This window comes from Sus scrofa, chromosome 5, assembly GCF_000003025.6.
Source record: "Sus scrofa isolate TJ Tabasco breed Duroc chromosome 5, Sscrofa11.1, whole genome shotgun sequence".
In the NCBI taxonomy this organism is placed as follows: Eukaryota; Metazoa; Chordata; class Mammalia; order Artiodactyla; family Suidae; genus Sus; species Sus scrofa.
Window position 1 is genome coordinate 69,723,199 of NC_010447.5, and position 17,940 is coordinate 69,741,138.

Consider the following 17,940-nt stretch of genomic DNA (forward strand, 5'->3'; position numbering starts at 1 on the left):
TTTTGAAAGTCTTGTGCAAGTGTAATGTAACAAAAAAGCATAAGGGGCAGAATTTTAGAATGTTTTGCCTGGAGTTATAGAAGTCTGATTATAAAATCTGTTAGCTTTTACTAGATACATGTTTTAAAATCTCAAGGAAATAAGTTAAGATGTCCCTGTTGAAGTAAAGAGTAAGTGTAGATGTCAGTATGCCCAAAGATAAATGGAGATTTATTGTAATCTTAGCCAGATCCCAGCCTAATGGAACACTTTCCACACTGTGATGAGTGGTCCTGGCTCTTTAGCTGTAGGGCATCTGGCAGCACTCCTAGCTCAGTAGCATCTCGGCTGGTGTTTGCACAGGCCTGTTTGTGCCATTGTGCTGGTTACTGAACTTACACAGTTAAATGCTATGAAAACAACAACATGCAGGTATAAAATTTTCTATTAAGGAGTTCCCGTTGTGGTGCAGCAGAAACGAATCCAACTAGGAACCATGAGGTTGTGAGTTCAATCCCTGGCCTTGCTCAGTGGGTTAAGGATCTAGCATTGCCGTAAGCTGTGGTGTAGGTCACAGATGTGGCTTGGATCCCATGTTGCTGCGGCTGAGGTGTAGGCCAGCAGCTGAAGGTATAGATTGACCTATGTCCTGGGCACTTCCATATCCCACAGGTGCAGCTCTAAAAAGACCAAGAAAAAAAAAAAAAGTTACTAGTTTAAGAATTGTGGACATTATTGATATTGTGAGTCCTTGATATCTCATTCTTCTCCTTGTTACTCAGATGAGAGTGCTTTTTAACATACTTTTATCAAAGGTTAATTCTTTTTTTTTTTTTTTTTTTTTTGTCTTTTTGCTATTTCTTGGGCCGCTCCCACGGCATATGGAGGTTCCCAGGCTAGGGGTCGAATCGGAGCTGTAGCCCCCGGCCTACGCCAGAGCCACAGCAACGCAGGATCCGAGCCGCGTCTGCAACCTACACCACAGCTCACGGCAACGCCGGATCGTTAACCCACTGAGCAAGGGCAGGGACCGAACCCGCTACCTCATGGTTCCTAGTCGGATTCGTTAACCACTGCGCCACAACGGGAACTCCTCAAAGGTTAATTCTAATCGTGGGGTCTCGTCTCTACTCTAGGCTTTTCTTCAGATTACCCCCCAGGGACCACAAATTATGTAAATCGTTGGGCCCCAGACCTTTTCCCTGTTCTAATTCCCATTGATTTCACAGAAGAGAAGGTGAGCTTGTGGTTCAGATGTGAGGCATCAAGCTGTTTGATAGAAAAGTGGATCTTGGGAGTTCCCTTGTGGCCTGACAGTTAAGGACTTGGTGTTATCACTGTTGTGAGAACTCCTGAGAAATTCTGCCAGTTGCTGATGCATCCAAAAAAGAAAAAAAAGGGAGTTCCTGTTGTGGCTCAGTGGTAATGAACCCAACCAGGATCCATGAGGATGCAGGTTCAATCCCTGGCCTCAGTCAGTGGGTTAAGGGTTTATGCAGTATTGCTGTTAGTTGTGGTGTAGGCCAGCCACTTAAAAAGTCCAAAAAAAAAAGAAAAAGAAAAAAAAAAGAAAAGGAGTCCCTGTTGTGGCTTAGCAGTAACAAATCCAACTAGTATCCCTGAAGATATGGGTTTGATCCCTGGCCTCGCTAAGTGGGTTAAGGATCCGGTGTTGCTATGGCTGTGGTGTAAGCTGGCAGCTATAGCTCTGATTCAGCCTCTGGCCTGGGAATTTCCATATGCTGCAAGTGCAGCCCTAAAGGAAAAAAAGAAAGAAAAAAGGAAAAAAAAGTGGAGTCTTTACTCAGAGCAAAGACCTGATGTTGATGTTGTTGTGTGATGACTATGCTTCTTGGCTCCTTGCAGGAGACTCCTGTGCTCAACAAGATGGAGAAGCAGAAGCGCAGGGAGGAGGAGGAAGAACGGCAGATCCTGCTGGCTGTGCAGAAGAAGGAGCAGGAGCAGCTGCTGAAGGAGGAGCGGAAGCGGGAGCTGGCAGAGAGGGTCAAGGCAGTGGAAGGTAGGGGCCTCTGCCCAGGGCACGTGCCTCGGGGGGCAGGGACTGTCGTTCTGGGTTCCTTCTCACTCTTGGCTTCACTCTGTTCCCTGGGCCGAATAGAAAAAAAAGCTAACTTCACAGAAGTGATCTTACCTATGGGGTAGATATGCTTTACAAAAGCCTTGGAGAAAGTTGCCTTGTGGTGTAGCAGATTAAGGATTGGGCGTTGTTGTAGCTGCAGCTCAGATGCGATCCCTGGAACTTCCGCTGCTTGCATGTATGGCCAAAACATGATTTATATGAAGCATTTGCAGTCATTCACAAAAGCTTGAACACAACATTGTAAATCAATTATGTTTTAATTTTTAAAAGTTTAAAGTGGAAAAGAAAAGCCTTGGATTTGCCCCATGTGCACCGGCAGCATTGCCTCAGGTTCTGCTTGCTCTAGGCTTCAGAGATTCAGGATTTTCTTCCATTTGTCCTTAAAGCCTCCAGGTGCCAGGGGTATTTATAAACTGAACCCGATGGATTACAGGTAACAGACCTTTTGGCTTCATTGAACATGGACCAGTGTTCTTTGTTAAGTAAATTTATTGAACTTATTAAAAGTTCAAATAAAATATCCTAACTTGGATTTGTCTTTTTTTTTTGCGTAGGTGATTTATGATGTTCTGTCAATTTCTGCTGTATAGCAAAGTGACCCAATTACACATACATTCCTTTTTTTTTTTTTTTTTTTTTTTTTTGTCTTTCTGCCTTTTCTAGGGCTGCTTCTGCGGAATATGGAGGTTCCCAGGCTAGGGGTCTAATCGGAGCTGTAGCCTCCAGCCTACACCAGAGCCACAGCAACGCAGGATCTGAGCCATGTCTACGGCCTACACCACAACTCACAGCAACGCCAGATCCTTAACCCCTGAGCACGGGCAGGGATTGAACCTACAACCTCATGGTTCCTAGTCAGATTCATTAACCACTGAGCCACAACGGGAACTCCTATTTTGTTATTTATAGCTGAGTGGTATCATGAATATGTCCCACATCTTAATCCATTCATCTGTTGGTGGTTGAGGTTGTTTCCATGTCTTGGCTATTGTGAATAGTGTCCCAGTGAGCATGGGGGTGCATGTATCTTTTTGAAAGAAAGTCTTGTCCAGATACATGCCCAGGAGTGGGATTGCTGGATCATATGGTAGTTCTATATTTAGTTTTCTGAGGTACCTCCATATTGTTTTCCATAGTGATTGTACCAATTTACATTAATAATTAGTGATGTTGAGCATTTTTTCATGTGCCTCTTACCATCTGTATGTCTTCTTATAAGAAATGTTTAGGTCTCCTGCCCATTTTTCAATTGGGTAGTTTTGTTTTTTTGTTTTGTTTAGTTTGCTGTTGAGTTGTGTGAGTTGTTTGTGTATTTTGGAGATTAAGTCCTTGTCGGTTGCATCATTTACAACTGTTTTCTCCCATTTCATAGGTTGTCTTTTTGTTTTTTTTATGGCTTCCTTTGCTGTGCAAAAAGCTTGTCACTTTGATTAGGTCTTGTTGGTGCTAGTTTCATTGATTTACATGCAGCTGTCCAGTTTTTCCAGCACCACTTGCTGAAGAGACTGGATTTTGCTTTTTAATGTAGTATTTCCATACAAATTTTAAATAAACTTTGGCAGGAAACTTTAAAGTGTTCTGAGCAGATGTGTTTTTCCCTCTCCCATTCATACGTATTGCCTCTAGATTCTCAAGGGAGTCCCTCCATTCCCGCCTTCGTCATTTCTTCATTCTAAAACCCGTAGTGTGTTTAATCTAATTTAGCCAATGCTGCATTTTGTAGTATATTCTGCTTTGGAATTTTGCATAATTTATTTCCAGTACTAGACTTGAATTCCCCAAGATGGTAACTAGCTTTTTGTTGTTGTTTTTGACCATGTGAGTAGCAGCTTGCTGTGGGATCTCAGTTCCGAGACCAGGGATTGAACCTGAGCTGTAGCAGTGAATGTGCTGAGTCTTGACCACTACACCACCAGTGGACTTACATTGGGTTTTATTTCTTTATTTTTTTTTTCAATAGGATTGTGTAATTTTCAATGGAATTTTTATTTGGTTGTTATTTGAGTTTAAGTATAATTGGCATACACTCTCCCCTTATTTTAAGTATAGCATGATTCTACATCTATATACCTAGCAAATTGATCACCACTATAAGTTAATTTTTTTCTTCTGTTGAGAGCAACTTTTTTTTTTTTCTTTTTGCATTTTAGGGCTGCATCCTCAGCATATGGAGGTTCTCGGGCTACAGGGTGAATTGTAGCCGCTTGCCTACACCACAGATCACAGCAATGCTGGATCCTTACCCCACTGAACAAGGCCAGGGATCAAACCCACATCCTCATGGATCCTAGTTGGGTTCGTTAACCGCTGAGCCATGAGGGAAGTCCCTAGCCAGTGTATATTTTTAAAAATCTAAGCAAACACTCTCCTTAATGGGGGAACACTAAAAGGGTTTCCTTTTAAAGTCAGGAAGAAATCAGAGATCCTCTGTCATTGTTTCTATTCTTTATTATATTGTTTTATAGGGATTCTGCTCTATATTGGAAAGTAATATACTCACTCAATTTAAGGAATGCATCTGACACCCCAAGAAGTCATTGTAACTAAGAGTAATTAAGGCAGGTAGCTGGGTTTATCATCATTATAGATATCAGTGTGAGTTATCTTTGAAAAGGAAGCATGTCCCCATAGCAGTGAGAATTGCCAACATTGAGAGGAGCCAAGGCTGACTCCAGTAGTACCAGTGAGAACACAGGAGGAGCCTGGCCTGGGGAGGGGTAGGGCCACCTGCGTGTGGTGCAACTTCGCCCTACAGGGAATGTTCTTGGGAACCGGGACTGACAGGCACTGTCTCTTCTCTCTGTTGCTCTGTCCAGGGCACTGGTACCTCCAGGGAGGGAGCTCTTAGAAGTATTTGGTGCCCAGATTTTTGTGTCTGACACCCAGGGGTCACCCCTTGATCACCTGGCTCTGGTGATCAGAGAGAGAGACCGGGTGACTGGAGAGATGGTTGTGGGCAGGCAGAGACAGTCCCTGCCATCCTGCAGAGGAGGCCCTCGCTTGTTCTGGAACTTCAGCCTGAGGGCAGCCAGCAGCCTTAGGTTAGGCCTTTGGGGCTGCCCTCAGGGGGCACTGCAGGTCCCTGGCTCTAGTGGCCAGAGGGGCTCAGGCTTATAGTCCCTCACCATTTATTTTGCAAACTTTAAAGGAAAGCCTTCAGTCATCCTGAACCTTCAAGCTGCCATCTCCCCTGCGGGCCACTGACAGGTGTCAGCACACCCTCCACTTCCAGGCTTTACTAAAGTAGATCTGGGCTGTGTGGACAGCACAGAGATTTGAGAGGTCAGCTCCCACACAAGGACGCTCCTTCCAGGCCATGCATAGAAACTGACACAGTCCAGCAACGTGAAAGAAGAGATTAAAACCTCAGAAAAAAACCTTAATGAGGCATAAGAGCTGACCTGGGGTGGGGTGGAGCATGGATGAGCACAGTGAGAACTTCCACAGAGAGAAGGAAAATGTTAAAAGGTGCCAAATAGATTTTTCAGAGCTGAAGAATATGATAACTGAACTTGGCTTCGGGAGGTTCAAACCTTCCCCACCTTGTGGGGGCAAAATGGACATACAGATCAGGAACCCAGAGAGACCCACGCTAAGACTTATTGTCAAAAGTTCAAGACAAGGACAGAATATTAAAAAACTGCAAGAGAAGTTCCCCTTGTGGCTCAGCAGTAATGAACCCGAGTAGTATCCATAAGGACATGGGTTTGATTTCTGGCCTCGTTCAGTGGGTTAAGGATCTGGCAATGGCATGAGCTGTGGTGTAGATGGCAGACATAGCTCGGATCTGAGCATTGCTATGGCTGTGGCATAGGCTGGCAGCTACAGCTCCAATTCAGCCCCTAGCCTGGGAACTTCCATATGCTGCAGGTGCACCCATAAAAAGAAAAAAGGGGAAAAAGCAGCAAGAGAAAACAATTTGTTGCATATAAGAGAAAGCCATGAGTCCCTGCCTACCCCTCAATAAGACCATGAGCAGATTTTTTATTTTATTTTATTTGTGTCTTAGGGCCGCACCCGCAGCATATGGAAGTTCCCAGGCTAGGGGCCAGCTCACACTATTGCCACAGCAATGCCAGATCCAAGCCGCATCTATGACCTACATCACAGCTGACAGCAGCACCAGATCCTTTAATCCACCGAGTGAGGTCAGGGATTGAAACTGCATCCTCATGGATACTCGTAGGGTTCATTATCACTGAGCCTTAATGGGAATTCCCAATGAGTGGATTTTTTTAGCAAAACTTCAGGCCAGTTTGGAAAAAATATAACCATAATGGAAAAAATAAACATCATTAAAAAAACTTTCAGGACAGAATGTAGTCAAAGTGCTGCAAGAAAAAACTTGTAACCAAGAATTTGTATGCTGTAAGGTCATTCGGATTGGAGATACGATGAGCTTCCAGATAAGCAAAAGCACCACTTGTAGGAGATTAAAGGAATTTTGTTAAGCTATAAAGAAAGGATTCTAGGGGTTCCTGCCCTAGGGTCAGGATTAAGAACCTAACTGCAGCAGTTCAGCTTGCTTAGGAAGCACAGGTTAGATCCCCAGCCCAGTGGAAGGGGTTAAAGGATACAGTATTGCCGCTTCTGTGGCTCAGATTCAGTTTCTGGCCTGGAACTTCCATATACTGTGGTTGCAGCTATAAAAAAAAGAAAGAAAGGCGTTTAGTAACACATATGAAAGGCTGAATCTCACTGGAAATGTAAGTATATAATTAAGGTAGTAGATTAAATTTCTTATGAAGCCAGTATGGTTAAAAGACAAAAGTAGTAACAACAACAGCAACTGTGATTACAACAATTAAGGGGGGCATACGCAAGATAAAATATAAAGCATGACATCAAAAATATAAAACTTGGGAGTGGCGAGTGAAAATGTTGAACTTAGAAGATGAGAATGTATACACACACAAGGGAATATTACTCCGCCATAAAGAGAAGTAATATAATTTGCAAAACATGGGATAGACCTAGAGTTTATCATACTAAGTGAGGTAAATCAAAAAGAGAGGAGTTCCCGTCGTGGCGCAGTGGTTAACGAATCCGACTAGGAACCATGAGGTTGCGGGTTTGGTCCCTGCCCTTGCTCAGTGGGTTAATGATCCGGCGTTGCCATGACCTGTGGTGTAGGTTGCAGGCGTGGCTCGGATCCCGCATTGCTGTGGCTCTGGCGTAGGCCTGTGGCTACAGCTCCGATTAGACCCCTAGCCTGGGAACCTCCATATGCCGCGGGAGCGGCCCAAGAAATAGCAAAAAAGACAAAAATAAATAAATAAACAAAAAGAGAAAGATGGAGTTCCTGTTGTAATGCAGCAGGTTAAGAACCCGACTGGTATCCATGAGGATGTGGGTTCAATCCCTGGCCTTGCTCAGTGGGTTAAGGGTCTGGCGTTGCTGTGAGCTGTGGTGTAGGTCGCAGGAGCGGCTCAGATCCCCCATTGCTGTGGCTGTGGCGTAGGCTGGCGGCTACAGTTCTAACTCGACCCTGATCAGGGAACTTCATATGCCAAAGGCTTGGCACTAAAGGAAAAAAAAGGAGAAAGGCAAATATCACGATATCACTTATATTGGAATCTAAAGAAATATGATACAAACAAACTTTTTTAGTGAACAGATACACTCACAGAAAACAGTCAACACAAAGGGGAAATTGTGAAGTGGGATAAATTAGGAGTTTGGGATTAGCATATATACAGCCCTAAAGTAGATAAACAGCAGGGAATTCCTCTAGAGCATGAGGAACTATATTCAGTATCTTGTAATAAACCTATGAGGGAAAAGAATTTGAAAAAAAAAAAACCATGTATACATATATGTAAAACTGAATCACTTTACACCTAAAACTAATACAACATTGTAAAAGCAACTGTACTTCAATTAAAATTAAGTAACTTTACCAGATAAGAAAATAAAAGCACCCATGAATACAGGAGTTGAGCAATGTGACCAGTTCAGTGACTGGCCAGAAATAGACCTGGTTTCTCAGAAATATGCCACCAGCACCACTGCCTCCTCACCAACTGAAGGCCAGGATCTTTTGAAGAAAATGTAGGTGATTAAAATGTCAAGGCAGGAGTTCCCATTGTGGCGCAGTGGAAACGAATCCAAGTAGGAACCATGAGGTTGTGGGTTCAATCCCTGGCCTTGCTCAGTGGTTTAAGGATCTGGCGTTGCCGTGAGCTGTGTAAGTCATAGATGCAGCTTGGATCTGGCTTTGCTATGGCTGTGGTGTAGGCCGGCAGCTTTAGCTCTGATTTGACCCCTAGCCTGGGAACCTCCATATGCCATGAGTGTGGCTCTAAAAAGTTAAAAAAAAAAAAAAAAAAAGTTAAATGAAGTAAAATGTCAAGACAAGCAATTCTCCCAGTCAGATAGAAATCCAACCAAGTCAGTGTACAGTAACTTAGATCACTTTTGAAGGGGTAGCTGTAAAATCTTTAATGGCATTGAAAGCATGATCAAGTCAAGGTATATCTGCTCTTGGAGTTTTCATGTGGCTCAGTGGGTCAGGGTTTCTGTGTTGTCACTGCTGTGGCTCAGGTCGCTGCTGTGGTGCAGGTTCAATCCGTGGCCCAGGAACTTAGCCATGCTGAGAGGCAAAGGGGGGAAAAAAGGTGTATCTGCCCTCATCTGGTGAGTCCACTGCTTGTACCCCTGTGCTTGCACCTGTGTCCAAGAAGGTGTGTTGAGAGAACTGTTGTGACACCACTGTTCCCAGGACACAAAGAATTGCAGTCAACCAGAAAAATGGGTCATTAAGTTTGAAATAATTAATAATATGTTAATGAGGCCATGATGTTAAAATCTGTTACATGGATATTCATTTAGTTTTACTCTTTAAATTAATAACTTGAAATTATTCTAGTTCTTTTTTTTGTTTGGTCTTTCTGCTATTCTTGGGCCGCTCCCACGGCATATGGAGGTTCCCAGGCTAGGGGTCGAATCGGAGCTGTAGCCCCCGGCCTACGCCAGAGCCACAGCAACGCAGGATCCGAGCCGCGTCTGCAACCTACACCACAGCTCACGGCAACGCCGGATCGTTAACCCCTGAGCAAGGCCAGGGACTGAACCCGCAACCTCATGGTTCCTAGTCAGATTCGTTAACCACTACGCCACTACGGGAACGTCAAGTATGTTTCTTGTGGCTGTGGTTGGGAGCCAGAACACACCCTCTCTCCCTCCGGCTGCTCTCCCAGGCTCCCCAGCACACCTCTTGCTGCTGGTAGGAGAACTTAATCTCCATGTGATTAATAGGAAATGGGTCTATAAATTCATCATTGCATCCATGGAATCACCCTCATAGTGCATGGCAAAAGAAGCAAACATCCTGCTAGTTAGTGATCTGTTTCTTCTTTCTCTCAAAATTATGAGCAAATGCCTGAGTGTCTAGAGTCCTTAAAGCATGACCTGTGCTCTATGTTCATGTAGATCGAGCCAAGAGGAGGAAACTCCGGGAAGAGCGGGCCTGGCTGCTGGCTCAGGGGAAGACACTGCCGCCTGAGCTCTCCCACCTGGACCCTCCGTCGCCACTTCGGGAAGAGAAGAGGACCAAGGACCCGTGAGTGCTGAGCCCCTGCGAGCCTTTCACTTGCATCCTTAGAACAGCCCTGGGCCGGGGGCAGTGCCCAGTGTCTTTGAGCCTCTTACTCTCCTGTCTGCTCCTCTGGATGATAGTTCTTTTTTTTTTTTTTTTTAGGGCTGCATGCAAAGCATTTGGAGGTTCCCAGGCTAGGGGTTGAATTGGAGTTGCAGCTGCCAGCCTACACCACAGCCACAGCAATGTGGGATCCGAGCCAGGTCTTCAGCGTGTACCTCGGCTCATGGCAACACCAGATCCCCAACCCACTGAGTGAGGCCAGGGATGGAACCCACATCCTCATGGATACTAGTCAGATTCAGTTCTGCTGTGCCACAATGGGAACTCCTGGGTGGTTATTCTTTACATCACAGAAGTACTCATTAGAGTAAAATAAAATACAGGAAAGAATGTCCTATTAAGTAAAATTATAGAACCATTAACTTTATAGATAAGAAAAATGATTTTCCCTCTTTTGCTAAAGTATACTAGTCCTCCTCTTCACAGTTATTTTTCTAGTGTTTTCAGTGTTAATAGACTCAACCTTAAAAAGAGATTGATTGGGACTGTTGCAAATCTTGGTGTCCGTTGCATCAGAGACCTGAGTAGAGAAGGGGGTCTTGGTTGCTATTGATTCCCTTCTTTTCTGATTTACAGCTTTGAGCTGGACGACGACTTCACTGCCATGTACAAAGGTCAGTCCTTGCTCACCCCCCATGCTCTGCTGAGCATGTTGCCACATGAGGGTTGACTCTGTCTCCTTTTTGGCCCTCAGTTCTGGATGTGGTTAAGGCTCACAAGGATTCCTGGCCCTTTTTGGAACCTGTGGATGAATCATATGCCCCTAACTATTACCAGATTATTAAGGTGAGTGCGTTATTGGTGATTTGCTGTGTTACTGTCCCTGTAACCCCTTCAAGGGAGGGGGCTGATTGATACACACCGAGCTTTTGAGTAACTCTTAGCAGCATGACTGTCTGCCCCACATGGAAACTTGAAGACGCTGCCGTCTCTGGCATGTTCTCATTAAATGTGTCCGATTTTAGGAGTTCCTGTCATGGTGCAGTGGCAACGAATCCGACTAGGAACCATGAGGTTGTGGGTTTGATCCCTGGCCTTGCTCAGTGGGTTAAGGATCCAGCGTTGCCGTGAGCTGTGGTGTAGGTCGCAGACGCAGCCTGGATCTGATGTTGCTGTGGCTGTGGCGTAGGCTGGCGGCAACAGCTCCAATTAGACCCCTTGCCTGGGAAGCTCCATATGCTGCAAGTGCAGCCCTAAAAAGCAAAAAAAAAAAAAGTGTCCGATTTTAGGTCCCCATGGACATTTCAAGCATGGAAAAGAAACTGAACGGAGGTTTATACTGCACCAAGGAGGAGTTTGTCAGTGACATGAAGACCATGTTCAGGAATTGTCGCAAATACAACGGGGAGAGCAGTGGTGAGTGGCAGGGGGTTCTGCTCTAAATCTATACTTGCTGTCGCGTTAGGACCGAAAATAAAATTGCCGTTTCTTTGAGAAATGCCCCTTCTGGTGGGTCACACCTTTCTTTAGGACCACAAGGAAAGTGTCTGTGAAAGCTTTAGGTTTTGTTGCCTACCCTGTTCCACCTGACCAGAGGGTGTGGCCAGCTAGCCCCACTTCTTGTCCCCCTCAACTAGCTCAGGTCTGGTTGTCCTGTGCCCCTGCCTTGTGAGTCACCCAGAATCGAAGCTCGTGTGGCTCCAGGTGTGCAAATGTGGAGGCACTTAAGCATTGATTCAAAATGACATTGTGTTTCATTAGAAAAATTGAACAGTGGTACTTAATCTACTTCCACAGTTTAGCCTTAAAGAATTAAAGTTTGACTCTGGCTCCTGGAGTCTCTCAGGACAGAAGTCACGTCCTCATCTCGGTCCCGAGGGAAGCACTGAGGCTGCCCTGCCCGCCTGCCCGCCGTGTGCCCAGGAAGAGGCTGCGGGGTCTGGCGAGCTCTTTCTCCTGCAGAATACACCAAGATGTCCGAGAACCTGGAGAGGTGCTTCCACCGGGCCATGCTCAAGCATTTTCCTGGTGAAGATGGGGACACAGACGAAGAGTTCTGGGTCAGAGAGGACGAGAAGCGGGAGAAGAGGCGCAGTCGGGCAGCGCGTGGAGGCGGGAGCCACGTGTGCACACGCTCCAGGGACACTGAGGGGCCCAGCCGGAGACAGCAGCCCGCAGAGAACGGAGGGAAGTCGCTGCCACCTGGGCGCCGAGCTTCCTCCTCTGGGGATGGTCGAGGTGGTGTCCCCTCGCAGCCCCCTCGTGAGGCGGGTACCTCCAATGGCCGTGGCTTGCCGGGAGCCCTGCGTTACAGTGGCGCACCTAGTCATACGCCCCTTTCAAACCAGATGGTGAGAAGCAGCTTGTTCGTGTTTCTCAGGGTTGGCGATGGGGGCGGGTTGGTCGAGAATCCTTCTCAGTTGGCTCTTTTTCCAGAGTAGCTTTTCTGTGTATGGATGCTTTTATCTCCCCCATCTGTTCTTTCTTTATTCTTAATTTTAAATTCCCTTTTTTCTTAATTATTTGAAGCATACATTCTCGATGTGGGCAAAAATTTGAATTAAAAAACTCACTCCTGGAGTTTAAGCTGTGGTGCAGTGGGATCAGCAGCATTGGGATGCAGGTTTGATCCCCAGCACAGTGGGTGAAGGATCTGGCGTTGCTGCGGCTGTGGCACAGGTTGCATCTGCAGCTCGAGTCCAGTCCCTGACCTGGGAACTCCATATGCCTCAGGGCAGCCAAAATAGAAAAAAAGAGACAGTTCTTTTAAAGTAAAGGGCACAGATGTACCTACAGCACATAGATTAACATTTCCCAGTGGGTGCAGTTGGGGAAAAAACTGGTGGTTAAAGCTCTGGGGAGGCAATGACAGGAAACACAAGTGCAGCCTTGTCACCTGAGAAGCACCTGCTCTGGGTCCTGCTGTGGATGCTGTTTCAGCAGTTCGTTCATCTTCAGGATGTGAAGGGTGTGCTTTCTCAAACTCTTTGCCTTTTCCCAACACCCTCTAGAGGCCCGCGGTGCAGGGACCGTTCTGTCCCCCCCGAGGGTCAGATCCTGCGGCTGTGCATCTCCATGCTGGACCCCCTGAGCCGCGCCCCGGAGGACCTGGACAGCAGCGGCCTTTAGCAATGCAGGTGAGCATTCTGCTCAGAGTGCAGGTGAGAGACGTCAACTTCAGAAGTAGTCTGCCAGGTGAATTGAAATCCTCATTCCCACATCTTCTCTTCTTCCATCACCAGCCTCCAGCTGGAATGAACCACCACCACGGGCCCGGCCGAGGCGCCCCTGCTGAGGAGCCAGTGGGCGGGGGCCTGGCTCACCTTGCTGATGTGGGTTCATGTCCTGGATCCTTGCAGCTCGGGCAGATGAGCAGCCCCACTCCGGATGGACATGTGTTCCCCCCTACCCACTTCCAGCCAGCGTTTATTCCTCCCAGGCTCAGTGGGGCTCCGGCCCGACCCCCAGACTTTCCTGAGAGCTCAGAAATCTCTCCCAGCCATGTGTACCGGCCCTACAAGTACCTGAACCGAGTACACCCTGCGGTCTGGAATGGGAACCACGGTGCTGCCAACTCAGGACCCTTGGGGCCAGACGAGAAGACCCCCATGGGGCCAGGACCCTCACACCAGCCTCGCACGTTGGGTCCCGTGATGGATTCCCGGGTGCTGAGGCCACCCCTCCCCCCACACCCATGGACTGAACAATCAGGCTTTCTACCTCACGGAGTTCCTTCTCCCGGATACATGCGACCACCCTGTAAATCTGGTGGACATCGATTACAGCCACCTCCCGGCCCGGCGGCAGGGTCTCTGTTTGGAGCGCCGGCCCAGGCCCTGCGGGGGGTGCCGAGTGGAGACTCCATGATGGACAGCCCGGAGATGATCGCCATGCAGCAGCTCTCCTCCCGCGTGGGCCCACCAGGTGCGCCCTATCCCCCAGCAAGCCCGCCCCGCCTCCTACCTGCCAGGCCCTTTCCCACAGGTAGCTCCCCTGGGGAGCCCCAGGAGAATGCAAGACGGCTGTGAAACACCAGAGCCTGAGAATGGCCAAGAGGCTGCCCGCCATCACTTTCATTTGGCCCCTTAGCTCTGCGCTATTAATTCATGAGTCATCTTTTTACAGCTGCTATCAAAATGTAGACCGGGCTCCAGCCACTTTTTCTTGCATTTCTCGCGGTTGAGCCCGTCGTGGTCCGGGAGGACCTCTGTGGTGATCCTGGCTGCATGGGTGTAGTGCTGACTGCGCCAGGTGCTCTTTGAGACGTCGTCACACTAACTCATTTCATTCTCAGAACAAGCTTTTGCAGGAGCAGTTACTACTGTCCTCATTTATACAGAGGAAAACGCAAGGCACAAAAATGGCAGGTTATTTGCCTTCATCTGGCTCTGAAGTGGGGGCTGAGGTTTGAACCAGACATACTAGATCCATCCTCTGGGTCCTCAGCCCTCACCATCCAGCCACACCTAGTCATTTCTTGTCAGCATCCAATGTGAAATGCATTTTCAGCGTTTCACTTAGGGCCCAGTTCTTCTGTCCTTGGGTGCACGTCCAGTCTACTGAGAAAGAAGGGTAGTGAGATCTGGCAAATCTCACGAGAATGTCTTAAAGGGCCAGCCAGGAGAGTAAACCTAAAACCACAGGACAGATGCACTACAGCTCCTTTGTGGTTAGCGCTTGTTTCTGGCACAGACGTTTTGGCCTGTGTTGCAGGGAGTTGGGGGAGGCGCATGCACGCGGACTTAGCATGATACGATGATGATTCCGCATAAAGTTTATGGTGGGCCTCTCTCTTAGTATTTCTTTTGAGGAAAAGTTCCCATCTATGAACACCAGCCCTAGCGAATTTTCCAATGATTTCAGGTGTGTCTGAAACTCAGCGCTTTAGAGGAAGAACCTGGGACAGAGCCTCCAGTAGTCTGCCTGGTAGTTGCCATGTTTTATGTTGATTGAATAATGAAAAGTGCATCTTTTCATTTTCTTTGTGTAGCTTGTACCTTTGATTTTGAAAACCAGCCAGTAGCCTGACAACTTTAGAGTCCTTAGGAATTCCTCATCTTGTCCTTACACTGACTGACCGTAGTCACATTTTGACCACACCCAAGCAACAACTCTGTACCACCTGAGAGATCAGAACGATGAGACCATGTTTATGGGTAAAAACGACAGTGAGGTAAAAAAGGTTAACATACTGAAGACACAGAAGATGAATGTTTCCACTCATTTAGCAGATACTGACTGAGCCGCATGTTGTGCAAGTACTGAGCATGTGGTAGCGAACAGAACCAAGTCCCCACTCCCTTGGGCGGGTGTCCTGTTGGCAGAGGTCACGGGACCGGCCTTCCCAGTTTCCTTGTGCCCTGGTCCTGCTTACTGAGTCAGGCCAGCGCTTCTCAAGCCAGCTTGCAGCCATGCCCTCCCACCCTGTTCATAGGCACCTCCTGAAGTCAGGAGTGTGGGTCACACCCTTGCTCACCCAGCTCTGCATAGACCTCACACTTGGTCTGGGACAGGGTGTCAACACCATGGTCCCATAACCACATCATTAGACCATCTGTTGTGTGCCACCATTTCCGCTCCTGAGTTGTGCTTTTCTCCCCGTCTCTCTTGCAGCAGATCCCGTGCCCGGGCTCGAGGAGAAAGCAGCAGGCGTTGGTGCTTCAGAGGGGATGTTCCTCAAGCAGCTACCTCACCCCACACCCACCCTGCAGACTGACTGTGCCAGGCGGAGCTCACCGCAGGGCCGGGACCTGGAGGCCCCAGAGCACAGGAATGAGCCCTCAGAACCTGGAGACGGCTGTAAAGCCAGTGTGGGCAGAACCGCCTGGCCCTCAGGGGGCAGCTTCGCCAGCCCAGTCGCCCAGGGATGCACCCTGGCAGACCGGGGAGTGCTGTCTGAAAATGGAGTGAGGGTGGAAGCTGACAGCCAGAGCCGAGCGCTGCAGGAGGCTGTGCTGCCCACGGAGCCTGCCTGCACCCCCCTGTATGTGCCCGGCCTGGAGTACCCCGGCTCGACTGCACGGTACCACCTGGGCCCAGGCCTGCCAGCAGTGGGCCCCGTGATGGGCGGCAAGCCCCCGGCCCCGCACCCTCAGCCTTTCCCCCCACGGGCGTTCCAGGCTCCCGACCCTCATTCTGGAGTCTTCCCCCGATACCGCCCCCCCCAGGGCATGCGGTATCCCTACCAGCACCCCCCGCAGCCGTCCTACCCCCACTATCAGCGGACTCCCTATTACCCGTGTCCGCAGGGCTTCTCGGACTGGCCGAGACACGTCCCCCCGCCGGGAAGCCCGGGTGGGCCCCCGCCGGCCCAGCCTGCCCCCGCCAGGCCCCTCTTCTCCGACAAGAGCGCCGCGGCTGGGCTGCGCGGCTGCGAGGCCCTGGGCGCCGCGCTGACCTCCCCGACTCGGGCGGACACCGTGGCGGCCAAGAGCGCGGACGGCCAGAACCCCGGCCCAGAGGAGAAACAGGACGAGTCTGCCGAGAGGCCAGAGAGTCCCAAAGAGTTCCTAGACCTGGACAACCACACCGCGGCTACCAAGCGGCAGAGCTCCTTGTCAGCCGAGTACCTGTACAGGACGCCCCCGGCTCCCCTGAGCTCAGGGATGGGCTTCGGTCCAGCTGCCTTCCCCCCGCACGGCGTCGTGCTGCCGCCGGGGCCGGCTTACCCACCTCAGCGGCCGGCCAGTCACTTCCAGCCCAGGGCCTTCTCCTCCCCCGCGGCGGCTCCCCCACCGCTCCGCCCAGGGGTGGCCCAGCCCAACGGCCTGTCCCCAGAGTGCCCCCTCTACCGCTGCCCGGAAGAGGGCCTGGGCCACTTTCAGGCTGTGATGATGGAACACGTGGGCACTGGGAGTGGATCGAGGGCGCCTTTCCAGGAGGCGTACAGACCAGCAGGGTAAGGCTGCGGCAGAGCGCCCTCCTCTCATGTCGGTGCTCCGGTGAGAAATGGCCTGGGGGTGGAGGCAGGCGGCAGTGCGGGCTCAGGAAGGTGCGTGCTCGTTGGTGCTGAGGACACTGGGAACACACGAGCTCTGGCGCCCAGTTGTGTCTGGCGTTTGCCCTCACGAATGGGAACTGGCATCTAAGTGACTGGTTAGATTTTGGGGACTTCGATGGAACTCGGGCAGATGCTCCCAGCAGGGGTGAATGATCACAGCTGGGCTCCCAGGCCTGCTCCTTGGCCTAATATTGAACAAAAAAACGCTCCCGAATTAGAAAATGTCTGCTGCTGTCCCCACCAGCATTCTAATAGTCATATTTTGACACCCAGTGATATGTGATCCAGGAAGTTTTCAAATCAAAGTTACAGAAGTCTGCTCTTAAAACCAGTACCATCCGACATGAGAACCCAAGCGCCATCCCCAGTGCCAGCCTCAGAAGGCCTTTGCTCAGGGCCCTCTCCTCCAGTTGGTGCTTGGCTGTTTTGTGGATGCGTCTTTGCCCTTGATTCTAAGCCACTGGGAAGTAAGCTGCGGTCGGTGTTTGTCTCCTGAGGAGGCAGCGGTGTAGCTCAGTTTGATTTCTCCGCTTTTTCCTTGAGTGCCCTGATGGCAGAGGTTTTTGGTTTTATTTTGAGTTTTCCCCACCTAGGGTCCATTCAAGGTTCACGGACATTTGGTGCCTGTGTCTGTCTAGTCTCTTGATTTACAAGCTTGGTTTTACTTTCTCTGTTTTTTCAAGACTCAAGGCCAATTCACTCCAAAGAGTGCCGCCTACTCTGGACTCTCATTGCTCCCGAATGTTAAGGTCAGGAACACCGAGCAGGTGGTGTGAGGCACAACTTGTCCATCACACATCTTGGGTAGTTAAGGCAGTAACTGCGTGTAGTTTTCACCATTAAAAGTGTTTTTTTTTTGTGGTGAATGTGTCTTCACTGATTGCTAACCACTCGTTCCTTCCGGCTCTAGAGTGCAGACGCACCCGGTCCAGCCCCAGCCCTCGTTCCCAAAGACACCAGCAGCTGCGACAATGCAGGAGGAGCTGCCACCGCAGAAGCCCCCAACGCTTCCTCTTGATCAGGTCGGACTTTTCAGAAATCAGAGCTTTGCTTGTGCTTCCAGGGGCAGGAAGTGAGCTCGTAAGTTCACGGCTGCTGATGCAGGCCTCAGAGGTGGTTTCCCTTCTGTCTCCACAAGGCGGGTCCTTCTTTCCTGTTGTCTTGGTACTGGCTGTTCAGGGATCTTCCAAGCCCCCTTTTCCCAAACTAGCTGTCCACGTTGCTTTGGATGTCATCTCTTGTCGGTGTGACCCTCCTCAG

The 17,940-nt window shown here is 49.2% G+C and overlaps 1 protein-coding gene across 1 annotated transcript in view; it reads left to right on the plus strand.

Moving 5' to 3' along the window:
- Positions 1-17,940, plus strand: part of LOC100737051 (cat eye syndrome critical region protein 2) — a 125,860-nt gene that overhangs the window by 101,328 nt on the left and 6,592 nt on the right. The window contains 10 exon segments of the mRNA XM_021092503.1: positions 1,846-1,999; positions 9,512-9,641; positions 10,317-10,354; positions 10,435-10,526; positions 10,970-11,096; positions 11,643-12,031; positions 12,692-12,817; positions 12,923-13,604; positions 15,294-16,578; positions 17,591-17,702. Of these exon segments, the coding sequence (XP_020948162.1) occupies positions 1,846-1,999; positions 9,512-9,641; positions 10,317-10,354; positions 10,435-10,526; positions 10,970-11,096; positions 11,643-12,031; positions 12,692-12,817; positions 12,923-13,604; positions 15,294-16,578; positions 17,591-17,702 (3,135 nt within the window).